The sequence below is a fragment of the Vombatus ursinus genome, unplaced genomic scaffold (genome assembly GCF_900497805.2).
Source record: "Vombatus ursinus unplaced genomic scaffold, bare-nosed wombat genome assembly UNPS02014841.1, whole genome shotgun sequence".
Taxonomy (NCBI): Eukaryota; Metazoa; Chordata; class Mammalia; order Diprotodontia; family Vombatidae; genus Vombatus; species Vombatus ursinus.
This window is the reverse complement of record NW_020954619.1, coordinates 36760189-36782577: the sequence shown is the minus strand read 5'-3', so window position 1 is coordinate 36782577 and position 22389 is coordinate 36760189. Positions and strand designations below refer to the sequence as shown.

Sequence of the window (22389 nt, the reverse complement as noted above, 5' to 3'; positions counted from 1 at the left end):
AATCCTAGTTAGGGCACTTGGGGGGCGGTGAGGAAGAGAGAAAAGTAGGGGGGAAAGGGAGAAGAAGGGATAGAGAGGCAGAGAATATTTATTGAGGATTTATTAGGTACCAGATGTGGAACCAGGAAAGAAGTAAGTATGACTGGCCAAGGCACTTCTTCAAATGGAAGTTACAGGAACTGACCAAAGTTTTATGGATAGATTAAAGGTATCTACCCTCAGACCTCCTGGTTCAACCCCTGTGGTGAGAAAGAGATCAACTTCAACTGTATCCATAAAAATTGTTTTTGTTATTGTTTTAATTTCACCCAAGGTAAATGATATCAAATGCCTGAAAGTTTAAGTAACCTAATCAAACAGGACTGATTTTTCATCTTTGTTTTTAGCCTTGCTGCTTAAATGTCTGACCCATTCAAACCTGGGAAATTTTCCTTTGCATGTGGAATTCTTCAGGTTTCACCTCCTTAAAATAAGGTTAAATTGGGTGACTCCCTAAGGTCCCTTCCATCTCCAATCTTCTAGGTTCTAAGGTCCCTTCCTACCTTAACAGTAATGGCACTTCAAACTTCTTGTAACAATTTAAAGTTTACAAAGTGTTTTTATAACAGCAGCCTTGTAAAACGAGGGAGTGCAAATATTTGTGTCCCCATTTTATAGATGCAGAAATTGAATCTTAAGAGAGTTGCCCAAGGTCACACCATGAGGAGGTATCAAAACTGGGATTTAAATTCAGATTATCTGAATGCAAGACCAGAATTCTTTCCACTATACCTTGCTGCCACTCATGTTCTATGTTCTAAGGATATTTCCAGCTCTAATATGCTATGGTCATATGAAATCTGAGCCACACCCAGCAGTTGCATATGTCCTATGATGGTATATCCTGCAAATCAGGAAAAGTACTATTGGATACAAAGTAGCCCCTTTAGGTAATACCCTTTGGACTGAGGAAGGTGGTTAGAAATGGGAATGTTTGTTGCCTTGAGTCCACTGCACTAGTCATCTTTCGTTTTTGTTTTTTTGTTTGTTTGTTTTTTTTGCATGGGTCCTTCGAGTCCAATCCCAATACTGAGTCCAGCTGCCCCAGCCTCTTGTTTAGCTGCCTCCACTGCTGCTGGAACGTGCATGTGCTCTGGCAGCAGTTTCCCATGGAACATCCCCTTAAATGAATGGGACGTCAGGATGTGCTAGGTACGTTCGGCCACACTGGACAAAAGCGTATTTGCTGGATGGGTCTGGTGCGTCATTCAGCGCTGCGGCGGCTAACAGTGTTGGCATTAAGGGGTCAGAACCAGACTGCATACTCAGATCCACTAACCCCTTACCTACTGTGGGAAGTGACAGCCTCTGTCATTTGAGGGTGGGGGTGGGGAGCTGATTAATTTTGAATGCTGTATGATTATTGTGTAAAGGACCCCTTGGTCTGACAGTGATTCAGTTACTTTATTGACATTATCTATTAGGAGGTAGCTAGGTGACACAGTGGAGAGAGCACTAGGTTTGGAGTCAGGAAGACCTGAGTTCAAATCTAGCCTGAAATTCTCCTAAGCTGTGTGACACTGGGCAAGTCACTTAACTATTCTGTGCCTCAGTTTCCTCATCTGTAAAATGAGAATAATGATAGCACTTACCTGACAAGGGTTATTGTGAAGATCAAATGAAATAATTCTTGTAAAGTGCTTTGCAAACTTTACAATACTATATAAATGCTAGCTATTATTATTGTCACAAATTATTATAGGTATATGGATGTTGGATTAGAAAATTTCATGCAGCATGAAGAATAAAGCTGTTATAGCAAATACCTTTCAAGTTCCAAAAATATATCGACCTATAGAAAACACAATTATAATCCTAGACTTTGCATCACTTCTGTTTAGGGATATTTTGAACCCTGTCTGATGCCTAAAGGTTGTTGTTGTTAAGTCTTTTCAATTGTCTCATGCTTCATGACCCCATTTGAGGTTTTCTTGACAAAGATCCTGGAGTGGTTTGCCATTTCCTTCTCCAGCTTATTTTCCAGATGAAGAAACCGAGGCAAACAGGGCTAAGTGACTTGCCCAGGGTCATGTGATTAGTAAGTATCTGAGGCCAGATTTGAGCCCAGGTTTTCCTGACTCCAGGCCCAATGCTGCCATTGTGCCACCTAACTGCCCTCAGATACCTTAGGGTACTTCAGTGTTTAATTCATCAACCATGAGTCATTCTCTTTGGTCAAAGCTAACCTAGATTTAATTTGATTCAGTTCAACCAGCATTTATCTAGCACCTGGGCCAAGATAGGCAGGGAATTAATATATAGAGAAAAGTAATAGATAACAGAAAGATCTGAGTTTGGAAGCATCTGGGTTCAAGTCCTATCTGAGACATAAAATGACGGTTAAGACCCCTGAGTAAATCACAGCTTATCAGGGCCAAAGGCAACCCCTTAAGACTAAAAGTCAGAGAACAGTTACTGTTCTACAGTGGTAGAGGCAGAAACACCAAACAAATCACCAATTCATAATGGGAAAAAGAAAAAAAACTAACAAGCAAACAAAAAACCTCTGTGCTAGGCACTCTTCTAGGCAAGGAGATATAAAAATAAAAGCAAAACAGCCCGTGTTCTTATGAAGTTTATAAAGATCCATTTGAGATAATTCTTAGATGATGCAAGTTTTCTGTCATCAGTGAGGTCAGTGATGAAGGAGTTTGAAGGTGAGCTTAGTTTTTCCACCAAATCATCAATATTATTTAAGCACTGACTTTGTGTCAGCTGCAGTGGTGCCAAGTGCTAGAGAAACAAAGACAGAAAAGGGGGAAGGCCCTGCCCTCAAGGAATTTATATCCTTCCAGAGGAAACAACGTGTAAACATATAAGTTTATACAAAATATTAAGCATAAGCATATTCAGAATTGAATACAAAGTCATTTGGGTCAAAAGACACTAGTAGCTTGAGGGATACAGAAAGTCCCCAAGCTCAGGGTAACCCTGAGCTCATGACTGTAAAGGCTCCGTTCTCTGGAATTCCATCCTCCTTAGCTCCCACCTCTGAAATCACCATCAAATAATATTTATGCCTCTCTAGCTTATGATAATTAGTCCAGATATTGAGGACCTAGAGACCTTGCCAAATGCCAAAATACTATCTGAATTTCAATAATAATAATTATTATGGTAAATCCTGTTATTTCAAAAGTAATGTTTTGTGGTTTTGAATTTCTCAGGTTATGATGTATATGGTAAGCATGACAGTTCTTTATTAACATAATACATTGCATGTAATGTTTGCTGATTGCAATTAAATTGAGTCTTTGAGTAGTAGAAAGGGCACTAGATTGGAAATCAGAGGAGTAGTATTAAATCCCAACTCTGCTGCTACTTATAGCTACTATATCTATGTGATTTTGGACAAGTTAAACTCTTCAGGCCTCCTTTTCCTCATCTGTCCATTAAGTGTCTGCACTAGATAATCTCTCAAGGTCTGTTCTTACTACACCCAATCCCATGATTCTAATGAAAGTGAAACAGAATGTTTGACTAACCAGAATAGACCCTGACCACATCAAATTACATGGAGTTTGCAAACAAGTAAACTATTAGAAGACTGTTTCTTTTTGACCTATAGTTAAAAAGAAATTACTTCTTGCTCTAGAATTTTTTTAAGAGTTTATTGCTTCTGTACACATATACACCAAAACATTGTTCTTCAACCTTAAAGCTACTGCTTCTTCCTTCTTTACAATGGAGAAATAAGAAGTAGGAGTAGAGAAATCTCTAAGGCACCTTCCAGCTCCAACATTCTATTTTCATGACTTCACCAAGGAAGAAAAGAAAAAAAAAAAACCAGAGTTGCCTTTACCTGCAGGTGAAGCACCCACATGGTGTGATTTCAAGGAGTATTTCGAGGGAGATGGCCCCATCTCCCAAATAATACCTGCTCCTAAACTAAAACTCCACCATTAGAACTTCCTTCTTTTGACTTAAGATTGTGACTTCTTTTTAAATTAAACACCTACAGGAGAGCATAAGCGTCTTCAAATTTATCCAGGAAATTTAGTTCAGTATGAATAAGTTGATAAGTTCCTCTCCTGAAATAGGATTTTGAAAGGCAGAAGAAAGACTAGACACCTAAGTTGGAGGTAGATACCGTCAAACAGAGAAAAGGACACAGAAAAGAAAAAACTGAGAAAAATTTCCAATTTTACTATTTGTCACATTGTTGCCTTTGAACCATGGACAAGGTGAGAATAATGAAAGACCAGAAAAATAGGTGCTGTTTATATAAATTTGCAGGCCTGAATTTTAAGTCCCCAAAGGGAAAAAATTAGGCTCTTTCTTACAGTTAAAAATAAGGCTTAGAGTTTAAAAATAAAAAACAAAGGCTTTTCAATTTGTTTGTATTTTAACTTCTGATTTTGAGAAGTTAATTAAACAGTCAACCTGATGTAGTGGGGAAAAATTCATACTTCATTTTAGGCCATATCTATTTGACTAGAGTGAAATGAGGAATTGGGCCAATTCTCTAAATCAATAGTCTCCAGATTCTTCTAATAAGTCTCCCTTTTTGGTTTAAAAAAATTGGGCTTGATCTTACAGTATATACATATTTGCTTATTTATAAATATTTACTTATGAATTAGTTATTTATAAACTATGTACTAAGAGGAAGTATGATATATGAACGGAGAACTGGCCTCCAAGGTAAGAAGACCTGGGTTCAAGTCCTACCTGTGATACATACCAACTATGTGACCATAGATAGGTCACTTAACCTCTAATTTTGGTAGGCCTAACACTATTAGCTGCACAGAAGGTGCCAACGTGCAGTAGTAGATGAAGTTCCTTACTGGGAGTTCCCTATACCAATAAAATCCATACCACCAATTACATACATTATAAAATTTATATGTAAATTGAATTTTTAAATGAGATACATAGATTTGTGGTTATTATAATTATTATTCCACAATGGCAATATTTATATTATAAAATTGTAACATTTTCCTAGACTCCATAGGGATCCCCTGGAGTTTATTAAGTAGGAGAGTAATATGAGTAGACCTTTACTTTATCCCTTTGGTAGCCAAGTGGAAGCAGGATGGATTGGAGAATCACTTCTCAGCCTTTTGGCTAAGCTCAAGTGAGGATAGATTGGAGAGGGGAGAGATTGTTCAAGAAAACAATATGGAGACTGTTGCAGTATTCCAGCCTGAATGAGAAGAGGGCTGGCACTGAGATGGTAGCTGTGTGAGTAGAAAAGAGACGTGCAACAGGACTTATGGAATAAAAATGATAAGAATTCACATTTGATTAGCTATATGAGGTGAGGGACAATGAAAAGGCAAAGATGACCCCAAAATTGTGATCCTGAGTAATTGGAAGAATGGTGGTGCCTTCCGAAGAAATAGGAAAGTTCAGAAAAGGCTTGGTTTTTGGAAGAAACCTGATGTAATGATATGTAACCCATCTGGGCCTGCTCAACTTTTTAGACTCACTTTGTCCCACCCAAAATGAAAAGGAGATTAAGAGAGGGAAAGGGGGACTCTCACTCACTGATTATAAACAGGGGGCATCTGTCACAGATACCAAGTAATCTGGAGGCTAGAGAGATCTTTCTTTGTGATACCTACTCTGCCTACATAGCAATTGGACTATACCTGCCTTGAAGAGTCAACATAAGCCCCAAGTTTGTTGAGGTGAAGGTGGAATGGAACCTCCAACTGTTCGATGACAAAGCCTTTGGGACCAGACCTGACCCATAAGGGGCCACAGGCCTCAATTTGAAGAATATTATTCAATATGATCAAATCAAAGGAGAGTTTTCAGTTAAAAATATCAACATGTAACTCTGCTACTTATCAACTGAGTGACCTTGGCAAATCACTTAACTTCTCTGGGACTTGGTTTCCTCATCCATAAAATTAGGGGTTTAGCCTAGCTGTAAGTCTATGCAGCCCCTCTTGGGGCAGCCAGATTGTATCTTTTTGCCATTTTACTTTGTTAGGGTAGAAGAACCCTTTTTCTAATTTTTAAAATTTCTAAATATATTTTATATACGTTTAATTTACACTTTGTATTTTGTTCTGTGCTGGATATGACAAATGAAAGGACAGTATGTCTTACTCTGATAAAGTAACTGAGCTTCATTGTTAATTGACCTTCAATTATTACAAGACTTTATTTTTATTTTTTTTTCATTCATCCAAATACTCAACTGAATTTTTTCTATCCTTTTATTTTTCTGAGTATCTAAACTAATTAGGAACAGAGCCACAACAAGGGTAGAGTGAGCAGTGCTTTGCCCTGGGCCAATAAATTTAGAAGGTGCTGTGAGCACTGTCCCAAAATGTTTTTTTCCCTGCTTCCCTTGGCCTTGGTGGTGGCTTCGTCCTACAACGTATTTCCTCTGTCCCAGCAGCCATACCACAGGTGAGCCTCTTCCCATCCCCTTCCATTTATTTAGATACAAACTTTGCTGGTTAAGGGGTATGTTTGATATATATCCTTAAACAATCTGATCAGATTCTATCTGGTTCTCATTTGATTCGATTGATTCAAATACATAATTATAGTAATAACTCATATTTCTGTAATAATTTGAAGTTTGCAAATTTCATTCTCTATATTGAGCCTCGGAGCATAGCAAATACAGCTATTATTTCCTCTATTTCACATATGAAGAAACTGAGGCCTAGGAAACCCCAAAGATAAAATTTGCTAATTTCACCCCTTTTATGTAAATTTGAACCGAGTGAGGGTGAAAATTATGATAAAACAAAAAGAATAGCTGTTGCTTACATCAAATTGTGAGACAAATTTTTGAATTTCAAAATAAGGAAAGATTTACTAATTGTGAATTTTATTTATATTAGATTGATGATTCCTAAGATTCCTTCTAGCTCTAAATCATATAATATTAACATGGACTAGGTAAGTTAAAGTGTCTGTTTTTTAAAAAGTGTTACTGATACTTTTTAAATATTACTGCTATTTCCTAATATCCCCCCAACAGAATACTTCATTGTAAAAAGTACAGTTAAGCAAAATAAATACATTGACCATGTCTCACTCTATATTCTTCATTCTACACCTAGAGCCTACCACCTCTCTACCAAGAGGAGAGAAGTATATCTCATCAGTAATCTGTAGCTAAAGGTGATCATCACATTGATGAGTTTCGGTGGTTTTTACTATGGTATCTCTTTTCATCATTGTGGTCAATTTATATAGCCTGTTCTTGGTTCTGCTTACTTGTTTCATATCTGTTCATCCAAAATTTCCCAACTTTCTCTGAATATTTCCTATCTGTGATTTCTGATAGCCTATTTGGTCCCATGCCGTAATTTGTTGGTCATTCCCCAATCAATAGTAACCTATTTTGTTTCCATTGATTTTGTTACCAAAGTACAGCTATGAATGTTTTGTTATGTATGGGACCTTTATTTATATCATTAATCTCCTTCAATTATATGTTCAGTAGTGGAATTATGGGGTCAACGAGCTTTAATAATTTAGTGACTTTTCTTACATAATTTCAAATTCTTTTTCAGATAAATTAGGCTAATTCATAGCTCTGCCAACAGTACATTGATGTGCTTATCTTCCCACAACCCTTTCAATATTGACAATTTCCATTTTTGTCCTCTGCCAATTTGATAGGTGTGAAGCAAAACCTCAAAATTATTTATTTTTAATTTGCATTTCTCTTATTATTTGTGATGTGGAAATTTTTATAATGGTTGCCCATAGTATACCAGATTCAGATCTGGAAAGGCCCTAAAAAGCCATCTAGATCAAGCTCCTGATTTTAGGATGAGTAGCTGAGGTCCAGAGAAGTTAAGCAATTTGCCTGAGATCCCAGATGTAGGCAGTAAATAGCAGTGCTCAGATCTGAATTTGAATTTGAGCACTCTGATTCCATATTGAGTGCTGATAATTTTCATTTCTTCCTCTAAAAACTATTTGTACTTATACTTGGCTGTTTCAGAATGGCCTACGATAGAGAGAGATACACACATATATACATATATAGATATGTATACACACATATCTATACATATATGTGCCAATTCTTTACATATCTAGGATATTAGACTTTTATCAGAGATGTTTGATGTAAAGATTAAAGTCTTTTTTGATTCCTGAATCCGTTGTAAAGTCTCATGTGAGTAGCAGTGTAACAGAAAATTCACTGGATGCAGAATCAAAATACCTTGTTCTGCTTTTTTCTACTCAGGAAAATCATATCTGCTTTCTTGGATGCTCTGTAATTTCTACAGAGCTGAAAGTGGTTTGATCTTGGACCCCTTCCAAAGGAATTAGTCATGCAAATTACCCTTTATGAGAGAGTTTCACCTAGAAAGCCATGACACCGTATGGATCATGTTCCAGTTTTTAAAATGTTCTTTTGACATGCACACACAAGTAACTGATGGCTATTTCCAAGGTTATAACAATAGCTGACATTTCAATAGCCCTTTGAAATTAACAAGGTGCTTTATCTACATTATCAAATTTTGACCAGTATTAGGGTATTCTGACCCCTATGATATATAATAGAAAATATCATGTCTTTAGGTGTAATTCACTCCCAAATCATTGGAAATTCATTCATTAATCTCCATAATATTCCTTTTTTAGAAAGAAAAATAAAAAAATGTTTTATAAGGCAAGACAGGGTAGAAATTGTTCTAGGTCTTCCAGTGACTAAACAGTAATGCAAATGAGATTGCCAGTGTAAATAATATATTTGTAGCTAGGCAAGCCAGCTATGGTATACATTGGAAGGGAACTGGACTTAGCTCAAAAGACCTGGGCTAGTGTCTCAACTTTACCAGTGACCCAGGGTGAGTTTACCTGTCCACACCTCGGTTTTCTCACCTGTAAAATGAGGGTGTTGAATGAGATGATCTTGGAGGCCCTTACTAACTATGACATCATATGATCTAAAACCATAAAGAGATGAGATGACTGAAGGACAAATCCGAGGTGGACTTGGAAACTGAGCTGAATAAGAGTCTAATCCAAATATCTGATTCCTATTTTTGCAACCCCTTATTTATGAAAATATGAAACCATCCCTTTTTATCCACATGCATGCACATTATTTTTAAATGACACAGTGTTTGTTATGGCCTGTATATGGAAATCGACTCTATATAGTTAGGCATGCTAGATGGGCCCCTGTCCAAATTTAGGAAGACATTTAAGTCTACTGAAAACCAAAGTCAACAAACTTTGAAAGATATTCCTGTGCAAATATCAAGGTACTTTTGACATTAGATAACCAAAGTAAACCAAACAATATTTGGAAAGGACTTCTGATATATGCATGGTTTGACGCCCACGCTTTGATAACTTTGAGGTATAGACTAATTCACAGTAACCCACAGAAGGTGTTAAGAATCTTCTTTGAAATATGAGACAGCACCTTCCTCTCTTCTTTGTAGAGGCAGGGAACTGTGAGTATAGAATGCCAAAAATGTTAGAATTTTGGTATAATAGTTAATTTTGGTTGTTTGCTTTTTTTCTCTTTCTTTTCAATCTTTGTTATAAAGGATTGGCCACTGAGAGGAGGAGGGGAGAGTAACATATATGTATATAAACATAAGCATATATGTATATAAACATAAAAACATAAGATAGGAGATAGGAATTCAACCTGTGATTTCATTGATATATGTAATTCCTTGGTGAAGAAACTCCCTCTACCAGTGTAGGGCATCACCTTTGCTGTCATGAATCATCTTAGAGAGTTGACAAGATCACTGAGAGATTGTGACTTGCCTGGTGTCATACAGCCAGCATGTGTCAGAATTGGGATTTGAAGTCTTCCTAGTTTTTAGGTCTGCTCTGTAGCCACTATACCATGCTGCCTAAATATATATATAAGAAATTGTTAAGGGACTATTTTGAAAATAATCTACTTTCATAAAGTAAAAGCTAAAAGTCCTAATTAACCTAACTTAATGATGTCAAACTCAAATAGAAATGTTTGTTGCTGAGTCCAACTGGTCGTGACCCCATTTGAGGTTTTCTTGGCAAAGACACTTTAGTGGTTTGCCATTTCCTTTTCCCGCTCATTTTACAGTTGAGGAACTGAGGCAAACAGGGTTAAGTGACTTGCCCAAGGTCACACAGCTAGTAAGTCTAAGGTCAGATTTGAACTCGGGAAGATGAGCCTTCCTGACTCTAGGCCCAGTACTCTATCCACTGAGCCACCTAGCTGAAATGAAGGACATTAAGTCGTACATAAGAATCTCTCCTGGCTACATATTGACTTAGAAAAAAGTACATATTTACATTCTTTGTGTTCTATTGTGTTTCTTTTCATTTTGTTGAGGATCTCTCAATTACACTTTAATCTGGTTCAGGCTGAACTCAGGAATATTATGGGCAGCATGTGATCCCTGGGCAGCCTGTTTGACTCCTCTGCCCTAAATGGAAGCTGGAATGTTTCTTCCATCCCCACCCTACCCCAAATGTAGTCTAATACATACACAATTTACAGGTTTTGTTCGTGTGTATGTATGTGTGTGTGTTTGCCTGTAATTGCATAAAGTGAATAAGCTAGCTGTTCATTAGATCATAGATTTAGGACTGGAAGAGATTTAGAGGCCATCTAGTCCAAAGCCCTTATTTTGCAAATGAAGAAACTGAATCTGAGGGAAGTTAAGTGACTTGCCCAGAGTAACACAGCTAGTATTGTAATAGTGATAAAGGCAGAATTAAAACCTCAGTCCCCCAGCTCCAAGTACAACATCCTGTCTGCTGTACCAAGTCATAACAGACATTTCCAGCCAGATGATTGCTTTTATTTTCCTCCACCTTAGAACTTAATTGCTTGTAAGAGGTACAAAGAAAGATGTTAGGAAGTTTACCTGAAGTCTGTTGCCATAGTCCACCTCGCCACAGTGAAGGCACAATAATGGCTGGAGATAAGACCAGGAACAGAGAATTATTCTTCATCCTTGCAATGACTATACAAATTTCAAGCCTGCTTAATTCAGCTGTCCTTCCTCAACATTTTTTTTATCCCAGAGGACCACTAAGTTTGGGGGTTGGGGGGGGTGAACAGTAATGTTTTATTATCCTATTCATTTGTTTTGAATAGCATACAACTTAATAATGATCCACAAGATTACAGAAGGCAGGATGGAGCAGTGGAAAGTGCAATGGATTTATAAAGTTGAAGGACTTGCATTGTGTCAGTGACCATGGCACTACCTGCAGGGTCCTGGGCAAATTGTTTAATCTCTCTGGGCCTCAGTTTGCTAATGAGGCTGAAGCAGATAATCTCTGTGGTCCTGTCCAGCTCTAAAACTGTGATTCTATTATCCTAGTATAGGGTTCTTAATCTATCATGCCATGGACCCCTTTGGCAATGTGGTAAAGTCTATGGATTCCTCAAAATAATTTTCTTTAAGAATTCATCATTGAAGGGCATGCTAAATTTCAGTTACAGATGAATGAACATAAAAATGATTTTTTTCACATCTAAGTTCACAGACACCTTATAATCTGTCAACCCAAGGGAGGAACCCCTGTTCTGAGATGACAACCAGAGAGCAAAGAGAATAGCTAAATTGAAATTAGTTTTTTAGAAAAAAAAAAATCACTTTGTTGTGCTGGTCCAACTGCTTCAGTGCTGAGAATCTGCACAGGTTTTCATGAGAGACAAAGAGGGGGCAGTTTCTATGGGAACACAGTTAGCCTCATCTGCTATTTCCCGAAGCAAGCTGCTCAGTGCAGGCTCCTAGAGCATGCTCTCCACAGGGGGCCAAGAGTAATCACATGTAGGCCTCATTTTTCACAGGGGATGGGCCTGCCTGCCCTTGAAAAGTTAGATGCAAATTGAATTTTTGTAAATAGGTATTAAATGTGCTAGGGGAACTCACTTTAAGTATAAAGGAGCACTGATGTGAGTACTGTTCTGAAGCAAGGAAGCCTCTGGGAATCCAAATAATCGCCCCCTCAGCTGCAAGGTACAGTTGAGAAAGGATCTGCCTTTGAAGCCTGTAAGCCCAGAGAGTAACTTAAACCCTTTAGGCCTTAATTTCCTTACCTATAAAATAAGGTTGTAATAAATTATATCTGAGGTCTCTCTAGTTCTAAATCTATGTTTTGTTTTATATGATTAGAGTTTGGGGTTTTGTTTGTTTGTTTGTTTGAATACAGACTTTCATGAAACACAGAAATTGAGGAAGGGAATATCATGAATGCCAAAAGTCCAGAAGCATGCAAACAATCTGAAATTTTCAACAAATATGCTAGGGATTGCGTTGGGCTCTGAGGATTCAAAGAAAAAAATGGAACTATACCAGCCTTCAAAGACTTTGTTGTCCATTGTCCATCTCTTCATGACCCTGTGGGTCATGTACTGTGGCCACCGATACTGTGAATGGGGTTTTCTTGGCAACAATATTGGAGTGGTTTGCCATTTCCATTTCCAGTAGATTTCCAGTAGATTAAGGCAAACAGAGGTTAAGTGACTTGCCCAGGGTCACACAGCTAGTTAGTGTCTGAGGTCATATTTGAACTCAGGTCTTCTTAACGCCAGGTCCAGCACCATATCCACTGAGCCACCTACCTGCTTCAAGGACCTTACATTCAAAGGACTTTACATTCATTTATCCTTTAAAGGATAAAGTAGGTAAGGAATAATTCTAGAACTTAGTTCAGGTGCTCCAGAAAAACTACAAAACTCACAAATTTAGAGCTTGAAGGGGTTTTAGAGGTCATCTAGTCTAACCTCCTCCTTTCACAGCTGAGAAATCATAGGAATTATAAATTTAAAAAAACAGAAAGATAAAGTGAGAGATCACACAGTTGCTAAAGGGAAAATGAATGAATGAATCACTCATCAAGCATTTATTAAGCACCTACTATACGCCAGGCTCTGTGCTAAGCATTAGAGATTGAAAAACAAAATCAAAACACCCCCTTCATTCAAGAATCTCACATTCTAAGTGGAGAGCCAGTGTGTACATGCCTAGGTATATATAAAATCCAATGAGGAAGATAAAAAGTAACCTTGGCAGGAAGGCCAAGAATTGCCTCCCAGAGAGGTAGTGTTTGAGCTAAATCATAAAGGAAACGAGATTCCAAGGAGAGGTGAGGTAAGAGAACATTCCAGGCAAAGGGCACGGTGCAAAGGGATTGATAGGAAATGGAGCATAGTGTATGAGAATCAAAATAGACTAGTATGACTGAACCATGACAAATATGGAAAGATGTAACATGCAAGTGGGGCAGCTAGCTGGTGCAATGGATAGAGTCCTGGGCCTGAAGTCAGGAAGACTCTCTTCCTAAATTCAAATCTGGCCTCAGATTTGTAGCTGTGTGACCTTGGGCAAGTCACTGAATTCTGTTTGCCTCAGTGTCCTCATCTGTAAAATGAACTGGAGAAGGAAATGGCAAACTACTCTAATATCTTTACCAAGAAAACCCCAGATGGGATAGACTAGAAGTAGACTAGGAAAGGACAAGATTATGACATACTTTAAATACCAAATGGAGAAGTGTATATTTGATCCTATATGTAAGGGAGCCATTGACGTTTATTAAGTAGCAAAAGAACATGGTCAGACCTATGCTGTAGGAAAAATCACATTAGTGGCTTTGTGGAGAATAGACGGCAGTAGAAAGAGATGTGAGGCAAGCAGGCAAGAAGTGATGAGAGCCAGGGTTCTAACCTAGTACCCCTGGCTCCTATTTCCACTGCACCTCACTGTCAGAAGATGTTAAAAATAAATTACTGACCCTTAGAAATCAATGTTCCCTGGTCCTGAGTGAGACTAGGAGCAAATGTACAGAACAGTAGAGATCTTTCAGTGTCCCTGGCACTCCACTGTAAGCACTGAGTGTTCATGCAAATGCAGATTTTCACATGCCTTTTTGGGTTTGTTTTTCAGTCTGCTGACTGTAGCATCAACAGCATGGGGGAGGTCTAGTTCACACTGGGTAAGTTCCAATCATGATTAGAAAAACAAACCCAAAATGCCTTTATTCTAAAGAAAGTCAGCGGGGATAATGGAATCCTCAGGAACATCATAAACCTACAGATTCCTACATATAGAATTCTGGGGAGATGAGCCAAGTTGAGTTGTGTGTTTGTAAGTAGATAGAGTGGGGAAAAAGCTTCAGCTGCTTGTTTCTTCTGGGTTTTTTGCAGGGAAAAAATGTTTTGCTAAATTACATTCAAGCTTATGAAAAGTACTTTAAAATCCTACTCAGTAGGAAAGGGACTTCATTTTAATTTGTAATAGTTATAAATTATATGGTATATATTATATATATATATACACACCATATATATGTGTGTGTGTATTTATATAGTTATTTGTTATTTCAGTCATTTTCAGTCATGTCCAACTCTTCATGACCCTATTTGGGGTTTTCTTGACAAAGAACTGAAGTGGATTTGCCATTTCCTTCTCCAACTCATTTTACAGAAGAGGAAACTGAGACAAACAGGGTGAAGTGACTTGCCCAGAGTCACACAGCTCGTAAGTGTCTGAGGCTGGATTTGAACTCAAAAAGATAAGTCTTTTTGCCTCCAGTCCCAGTGCTCTATTCGTTGTGCCACCTAGCTGCCCATATATAGTTATAAATTCTATAAATTACATTATGTATTATTATATAACTGTATTTGACATATAGTTTCTGTATATATATGTGCATATATTTGCGCACATGTATGTATTTCTGTATGTATTGTGTGTATGTACATTCATACACAAGAAACCGCACAATACCACTGGAGCAAGGATCAACTTTGGAGTCAGGATAACCTGAGTTCAAGTTCTGTCTCTGAGACATCCTAGCTACGTGTGACATTGAGCAGTCACTTGTAATTACTCAGTGCTTCCATGTGCTGATCTGCATTGGTATTTCCTCACCAGAAGATTCCTAAAATAGTGGAATAGCAGGTCTGGTAAAGGTGCTGGGCATTAATCCAGGTGCTGTGGACAAAAAGGCAAAAGGTTCATAGTCCTTAAACCTTAAACGGTTTACAGTCTAGCTGGCAGTTGACACGTGTATAACAGACTAAGTGGAAACAACATACATAACTAATTATGAAAATAAAAACAGGTCAGTCAGTTATATTACATGGAACAAGCATCTACTAAGCACTTGTTACTGACACCATACTGGGGTAGGCACTGGCAATGGAGAGTTGAAAGACAACATCCTTGGCCACAAAGGACTTAACACTCTACTGCTTAGGTCAGTCAGGCAATAAGCATTGTTAAGTACTTCTGGGATATAAAGAAATAGATTTCTTTGTGGGGGAAGGTACTTTAGGCTAGGGTATCAGGAAAGGCTTCATTTAGAGAAGGGAGTGTTTGAACAAAGCACTGGATGAAACTAGACATTCTAACAGGCAGAGGTGAATAGGGAGGGTATGCCTGCATTCCAAGAAAGGGGGAATGGATTCTTTGCATGGGCCAATACCTCCTAGCCTTCCCAGGCAACTCTGCAAGACTATGCTGTTCTGCATGGGTAGAGTTCCTCAAACGACTGAGAGGACAGGATCCAACCAATAAGTAGATGCTTACTCCAAACTTTTGATGTAGAATATTCCTGGTGAGGAAACTCTTTCCACACTTCCATCTGCTCTGACAATATTATATGTTCTATATTATAACTCCATTATAATATGATAATATTGACATGTTATATAAGCAAAATATGGTATATGGGATATATTATAATATGGTATAATAATATACATTACAAAATGATAATCCCTGCATTGTATTATATTGCAAACACCTGTAAATAGCAGTGGGAAAATCCAGTGAATATTTCTGAAGATTTTTGTTCATATTAAAATGAATAGATTTGCAATAAGTATTTTAATTTGGAAGAGCTAAAGGGAATATTTAAGAAAATTAATGTCAAATATAAATGGCTGGTTGCTAAGAAACAGTTCCCCCATTTTTAGTAAATTCTCAGAACAAAACTTTTGTAAGGTCACAGTTTTTGCTGAGGAACAATAACTTGTATTAGTTACAGCTTTTCCTCTGCTGGGGGCCATATTTTTATAGGTAATTACCCACTTGGGAGAGCAACCCACATCTGTGGAGGCTGTGTTTATATCCTCAATCAAATATGGGTAGTGGGAAGGGAAATGACCAGGTGAATTCTACCAAATAAATTATTTTGAAAATAGGCGGCTAAGCCTTTTGTTTCCAAAATCTGTGTGTTTGTGTGTATGTGTGTTTATGTGTACCAAACCATAGGTGAGTGTTCAAGCTGTAGTCCTCCATTTTAAAATATCTTCTCACCAATGTGCGTATTACTATTTTTTTAAAATCCCTGTTTGCTTCTTCCTCTTCCCTGCTTTTATTTTTTGATCACTCTTAACCTTTTCTCCACTTGATATAAAAATGTATTAACATGAAACCCATTTCTCATTTACCTATTACTGGCTTCCAGAAAGACTGCCTGGGGAAATCATTTCCACTTAGCTGTTTGTTACCCTCACTCTAGGGACTGGCCCTTAACTAAGCTCAAGTCTTCAAGATGATATGACAAATATCCTGTGAGAGCTAGGATTACATTCCCTTGCTTGAGACAGAACATAACTTAGAGCAGTTTAAAGTTACAACGGGCTTTCACACATCCCTATGTCAAAACATGGCATTTGTGTAACTAAAATTGGTCTGTGTTTCTTTTTATTTTCTATTTTGCTTATTGAAAGTTATCCTCTCATTTTGAGAAATTAGGTTCCTTGCTATCAAAGCCTCAAGATGTTCTCAATATTTGATATCAAGTATGCCTTTCTATTCACAAAGTCATTACAAAGCTCTCATGAGCTGTACAAAGACGATTAAATAATTTTAAACCAACCAAGTAAAACCACATATATGTATATATCCATTTATTTATTTATTATTAATTAACTAAATCCCTTAATTAATTAAGTATTCATTATTATATATACATATTTATTTGTTTGTTTGTTTATTTCTTTGTATACTTTTGTAATAGAAGCAGGTGCTCAGCAGGTGGCTTGCCTAGGAAAAATTCTAAGTTATAATTTCGCCACTAGGTGGCGATATTGTTTAGCATCACTGTAATTTAGGGCCAGAAGAGAAATTAGGGGAAAATACCATGTTTTGCCCGAAACGTGATCTCTATATGTTTCATGGTGAGTGTTGTGAGACTGTTCTATTGCTAACTTACTGTCAGTGAGACATCCTGTAAATCATTAGATTACTCACGGCAGTGATCAAACAAACAAAAACAAAAACAAAAACAAAAAAAAACCAGCCTTGGTCTTAGGCTTTTGGTTTCTGGCTCCAAAGTTGACATCATTTGTATGGGACAGTATGCTCTAAATATTCTTCTAGATGACAAAGGTTATGATAGAGTGGCTTGGTTAAATGTTTTAACCAAAATTGAAATCACAAACCATTTTGGTGACACAACTGGTCAATCAGAAAAACAAAACCAACTAATTCAATTACATTACATTCAACAAACATTTACTAAGTCCTTGCTATGTGCAAAATACTGGGATAGGCCTGGCAATACATAGACAGAAAACAGCCCTACCCACAAAGAACTTAACATTCTACTGCTTAAGCCAGTTAATCACTCAGTAAACAAGCATTTATTAAAACATAGGCTAAGTTCTGTGGTACAAGGAAAGGTAAAAAACAAACAAACAACAATCCTTGCTTTCAAAGAGCATACATTCTAATGGTGGAGACAACATGTAACTAACTAGATATAGCAATATACAGAATATCTGGAAGGTAATCCAAAAGGTAGTTCTTTAAATCTCCCTTTGTAGAAGGTAGGATTTGAAATGAACCAGGTAACTAAGGCAAGATAGGTGAAGTAAGGTAACTTAACCTTAGTTGTTGGAAGGAAGGCAAGGTAACTAAGAGATGGCAGAGCAACTAGAAGTCAAATTGGTCTATGTCAATAAAGATGGCCTGAGAGAAGATAAAAGTTTTTGTTCCTTCAGACCACATTAGAACCTAGGTCACAGAATACCTTAGGGTCTCTTGTGTTGGTTTTTTATGGTAACCAAATGTTAGATTAAGTACAACTAGATTCCTTTACAGTACTGAGTATTAGGGCCAAGAATAACACCTGCTTTACAAGCTATTTCATGAGGCTTTTAATGTAAGTAGCCACATTGTTGTTATACCAGGGACAAGATTTGACTTGTGGTATATCCAGCTCTGCATAGGGACAAGCCCTATTAGAACTGCATTCTACTAAATTAAAGAGACTATGGCATGATTAGTATCTGTGATTTCTTCCATTGGGATCTCCCAGTATAGAAACTCCCTCCACACATCTGGATGGAGATCTGCAATTCCTTTGTGATAGCCTGACTGACTTATAGTCTTAGAGAGTTGACACTAAGGTCTCGTAGAACTAGTACCACTCAGAGACCAGACTTGAACCAGGTCCTGACTCTGAGGTCTTGCCTTCTATTCATTATGCCACACCGATTATGAAAGTATCAATGAGAAAATTTGGCTATATTTTGGGGCTCTCATTTGTTGTTCAAAATCAGATAGTTTGATGACCTAAGGGGGGGAAATTGTTTTGTGCTCAGAGAGCTACAGAATGCTCTCTCCTGCACATTCCTATTTGGAACCGTGATGGCATCCTACGAGGAGGAATTTGACCCAAGGTTTGTATTTGGAAGTTGTGCTTTATTTTTATTGAGTTAGGCTTAAACTTTGGTTCAATCAAGTACTGTCTCTACAGAGGTAAGTGAGACATTAGCAGAGACAGGTCTTTGAGAACTCAGCAAAGGTGTTTTTTTAGAATTTAATTGTTTGGGGGCAGCAGTGAAATGGATAGAGCTCCGGCCTTGGAGTCAGGAGGACCTGAGTTCAAATCCAGCTTCGGACACTTGACACTTACTAGCTGTGTGACCCTAGGCAAGTCACTTAACTCCAATTGCCTCAACAAAAAGAAAACAAAAACTTAATTGTATGAACATTTTTATTTTTTTCTAAGTAAATGATGCCATTTTCAATTTTAATTATAGGTGTCCCACCCCTGGTTGTGATGGCTCTGGACATATTACTGGCAATTATGCTTCTCATCGAAGGTATGTAAAATGATGGTTATTCTTTTCTTCAAATATATTGTATTAGTGGGATATTAGCAGAACATAATGCATGTGTAGGAAGCCTGCTGACCAGGCTCTATATGGACATGCTCAGTCTGATACCAGTGAGAGAATTTTGCTATAGAGGATGTAGGCTGACTTGGAAAATAGATCTTTGTAATAGTATCATTGTCACTATGTCACAGCTCTTTAAGATGGAGTTTTCTCAAATAGGCCCAAACATCACCTAAAATAAGCTTTGCCTTGAACTTAGCAATGCTGAGAGAGAAGGAAAGAAGTCTTCCCTTACCTTGAAATAGTCCAAGAAAAGCCAAAGAACCAGTCTGCAATCTAGGACTCATATGTTATCACCCCCAATAATCATAGCCATTGAGAGGCAAACACATTCCTTTATACATTGGGATTTTAACCACAGAACTGAATGGTTCATGTGAGCAGGGATCAACAAAACTTTAACTATATTATAACTTAACAAATAAAAATGTCATGCATGGTACTACAAATATATACCTATGTGTATGTATACACATATTGTGTATATGTGTGTATGCATATGTGTGTATGTATGTATACATACATATACTTACATATATTATTTGAAACATGCTTTGCCTGGTAAAACTATTTGATCATGCAAGATAGGAAATTTTGTATTAGGAGTAATTTGAAAAAATCCTTTGGCACACTGTCAACAATAATGAATCTATTTCAATTGGTGATATAAAATGTGCACCTAGTTTTTTGCCCTGGATTAATGTGGCCTGTGCAGTTGTAATGATCATAGAGGTAAGAGAGAGTCAGTCAGTAAACATTTATTAAGAGCCTACTATGTGCCAGGCACTATGCTAAGTACTGGGGGGTACAAAAAAAGGCAAAAGACAGTCCTTGACCTCAAAGAGCTCACAGGTCTAATGGAGGAGACAAAAAGCAAGTATGTATAAATGAACTATATGGAGGAAAAATATAAAACAATTAAAAGAACAAAGGCATTAGAATTAAGAGGTTGGGAGAGGTTTCCTGTAAAAGATTATACTTTAATTGGGACTTGAAAGAAGCCAAGGAAGCCAGAAGGGAAAGATGAAGAGGGAAAGCATTCCTGACATGGGAGAAGCCAGAGAAAATGCCTGGAGTGGAGAGATGAGGTGTTTCGTTCGAGGAACAGTAAGGAAGTAGGGAGGAAGACTGGAAAGTAGAGGGGCGTGTGTGTGGGGGGGGGGAATTGATAGGTTATGAAGGACTTTGAACACCAAACAGGATTTTTTTATATTTTATCCTGGAAATGATAGGGAAATATTGAGGTTTATGTTCCTGGGCAATCAAATTCATGGTCTTGCTTGTTTCTTCATATGCAATTGATCTATTCAAACCTTTCCTAGAGTGGGGAATGTCTATTTTGCACCTGAAGACACATTCCAGTGTCTTTTAGCATTTGCTGAAAGCCTTTACTGAACTCTCACTGGGCCATGGTTAGTTTGAAATACCTATGAGACAAAAGAGTTCAAGATGTCTCAAACGTAGTTGTTGATGATTGATGTAGCTCATAAGGGAGATTGGGGCTAGATGTATAGATCAAGGAATCATCTGTAGAAAGATGAAAACTGAACTCATGAGAGCCAATGAGATCACCAAGTGAAACAGTACAGAGGAAAGAAATGTGTCTAAGTGACGGCTATGTGTCAAGCACTGTGTTAAATGTTATATAAATATTATTAGTATTTTCATTTGACAGATAAAGAAACTGAAGCAGAGATTAAGTGAATTGCCCAGGGTCATACAGCTAGTAAATGTCTGAGGATAGATTTGAACTTAGGTGTTCCTTTCTCCAAGTCCAATACTCTATACAATGTACCACCTATCTGTCTCTAGTATGGTTGGTATGCTTGTTGACTAACAATACACACAACTTGAAGCCAAGGTGAGAACAGCACTGGTTCTCTGTTTGGGCTTGCTTGGACTGCCCTCATGAATCAGAATTAAATGGTTAGAGTAGTGTGGAAATCACAGCTTTGGTTACATTAAATTTGATCACTTTAGATTGTGAGATTCCCAAGGACAAGGAATGTCTTTTGCCTTTCTTTGTATCCCCAGCAATTAACACAGTGCCTGGCACATAGTTGGCATTTAATAAATGCACATTGACTGGCACAATTTCGGTTGAAGGTTAAATTAAAAACTGTGGTATCTTTTTTTCTTTTTACCATAAGGACACCCATTATCAGAAACTGTACCATGGTAGTTGATTTTAAAGTTTAAGTTTAAAAAAAAAATTATACTTTGGACAATATGGTCCAGAAAGGCATTGCTGGCATTTAGAATGGTTGATCATGTGAACTACTACATTAGACCAGGTCAGTCTGAACATTAAGCTAGCAGTATTTGTCTGGACCATGTTTTCCATGGTGTTAATATATAGAAAGAAAAAAGTACACATACACATATATATGTGTGGGGGATATATATATGTTTATAATGTATATAATTATGTATGTTGTATATGATTATATATGTATATATGCACACATTGCCATCAGAGAGCATTTGTTGAGAAGATTCTATTGTATACATATATTTGTATATTTTGTGAATGCATTTCTTAATGTGTGTATGTATTTAACATGTAAGTTCCAGTTTCTATTCTATAGCCAGACAGGCTGATCTCCGGGGTACCTTACAACCCCAGGAGATTTGTGGGCTTCTCTTCTCTACTACCATTTGTTTAAGTTATTATGCTGTGTTCCTTCCATTGCAAGGGGTCTATTATCAGAACCCCAGTTTCATTTAATCACTCAACATCAATTAGATTTTACAAAGATACAGAAAGAGGAAATAAATTAACATCACCTTCAACACATCTCAGTGGGGTGGGGGTATGAGGGGAATGGGGGAGAAGATTAGACCCATAAGAGTTTGATTCCTACATACCATTGTTCCAAACAAGTTCATGTCTGAATGTGGCTTGACTGCCAGATGAATCCTTTTGCTGGGCTGGAGTTCTAAAGGTAGTTCCTCAAAATTACTCCTTGCTCCTTGGGGCATCAATGCTTCATTGGCTACAAAATCCAGGCTTGATTGTGACTCTTGGATTCCTGTGGCTCCCTCTCCTAACTTTTGAAACTCTCAAGGTCGGAGACACTCCTTCCTTTAGCCAGAATGGAAATGAACAAATGAAAAGGCTAAGGACCAAGGCTTGTTTCTCAGAGCCATTTGGCCCCAGAGAGGAAGAAGCTCCAAAGACCTTTGCCCGTACATCATAGTCTCTAACCAGATGCTGTGAGTGGAGTCACCAAATGAAGTGA

At 37.6% G+C, this 22389-nt stretch overlaps 1 protein-coding gene across 1 annotated transcript in view; it reads left to right on the top strand.

Annotated features, from left to right (window-relative positions):
- Positions 1–22389, top strand: part of MYT1L (myelin transcription factor 1 like) — a 361563-nt gene that overhangs the window by 267197 nt on the left and 71977 nt on the right. Inside the window, exon 17 of the mRNA XM_027840345.1 lies at positions 19010–19072. Within this exon, the coding sequence (XP_027696146.1) occupies positions 19010–19072 (63 nt within the window). The remainder of the gene's footprint in view (positions 1–19009; positions 19073–22389) is intronic.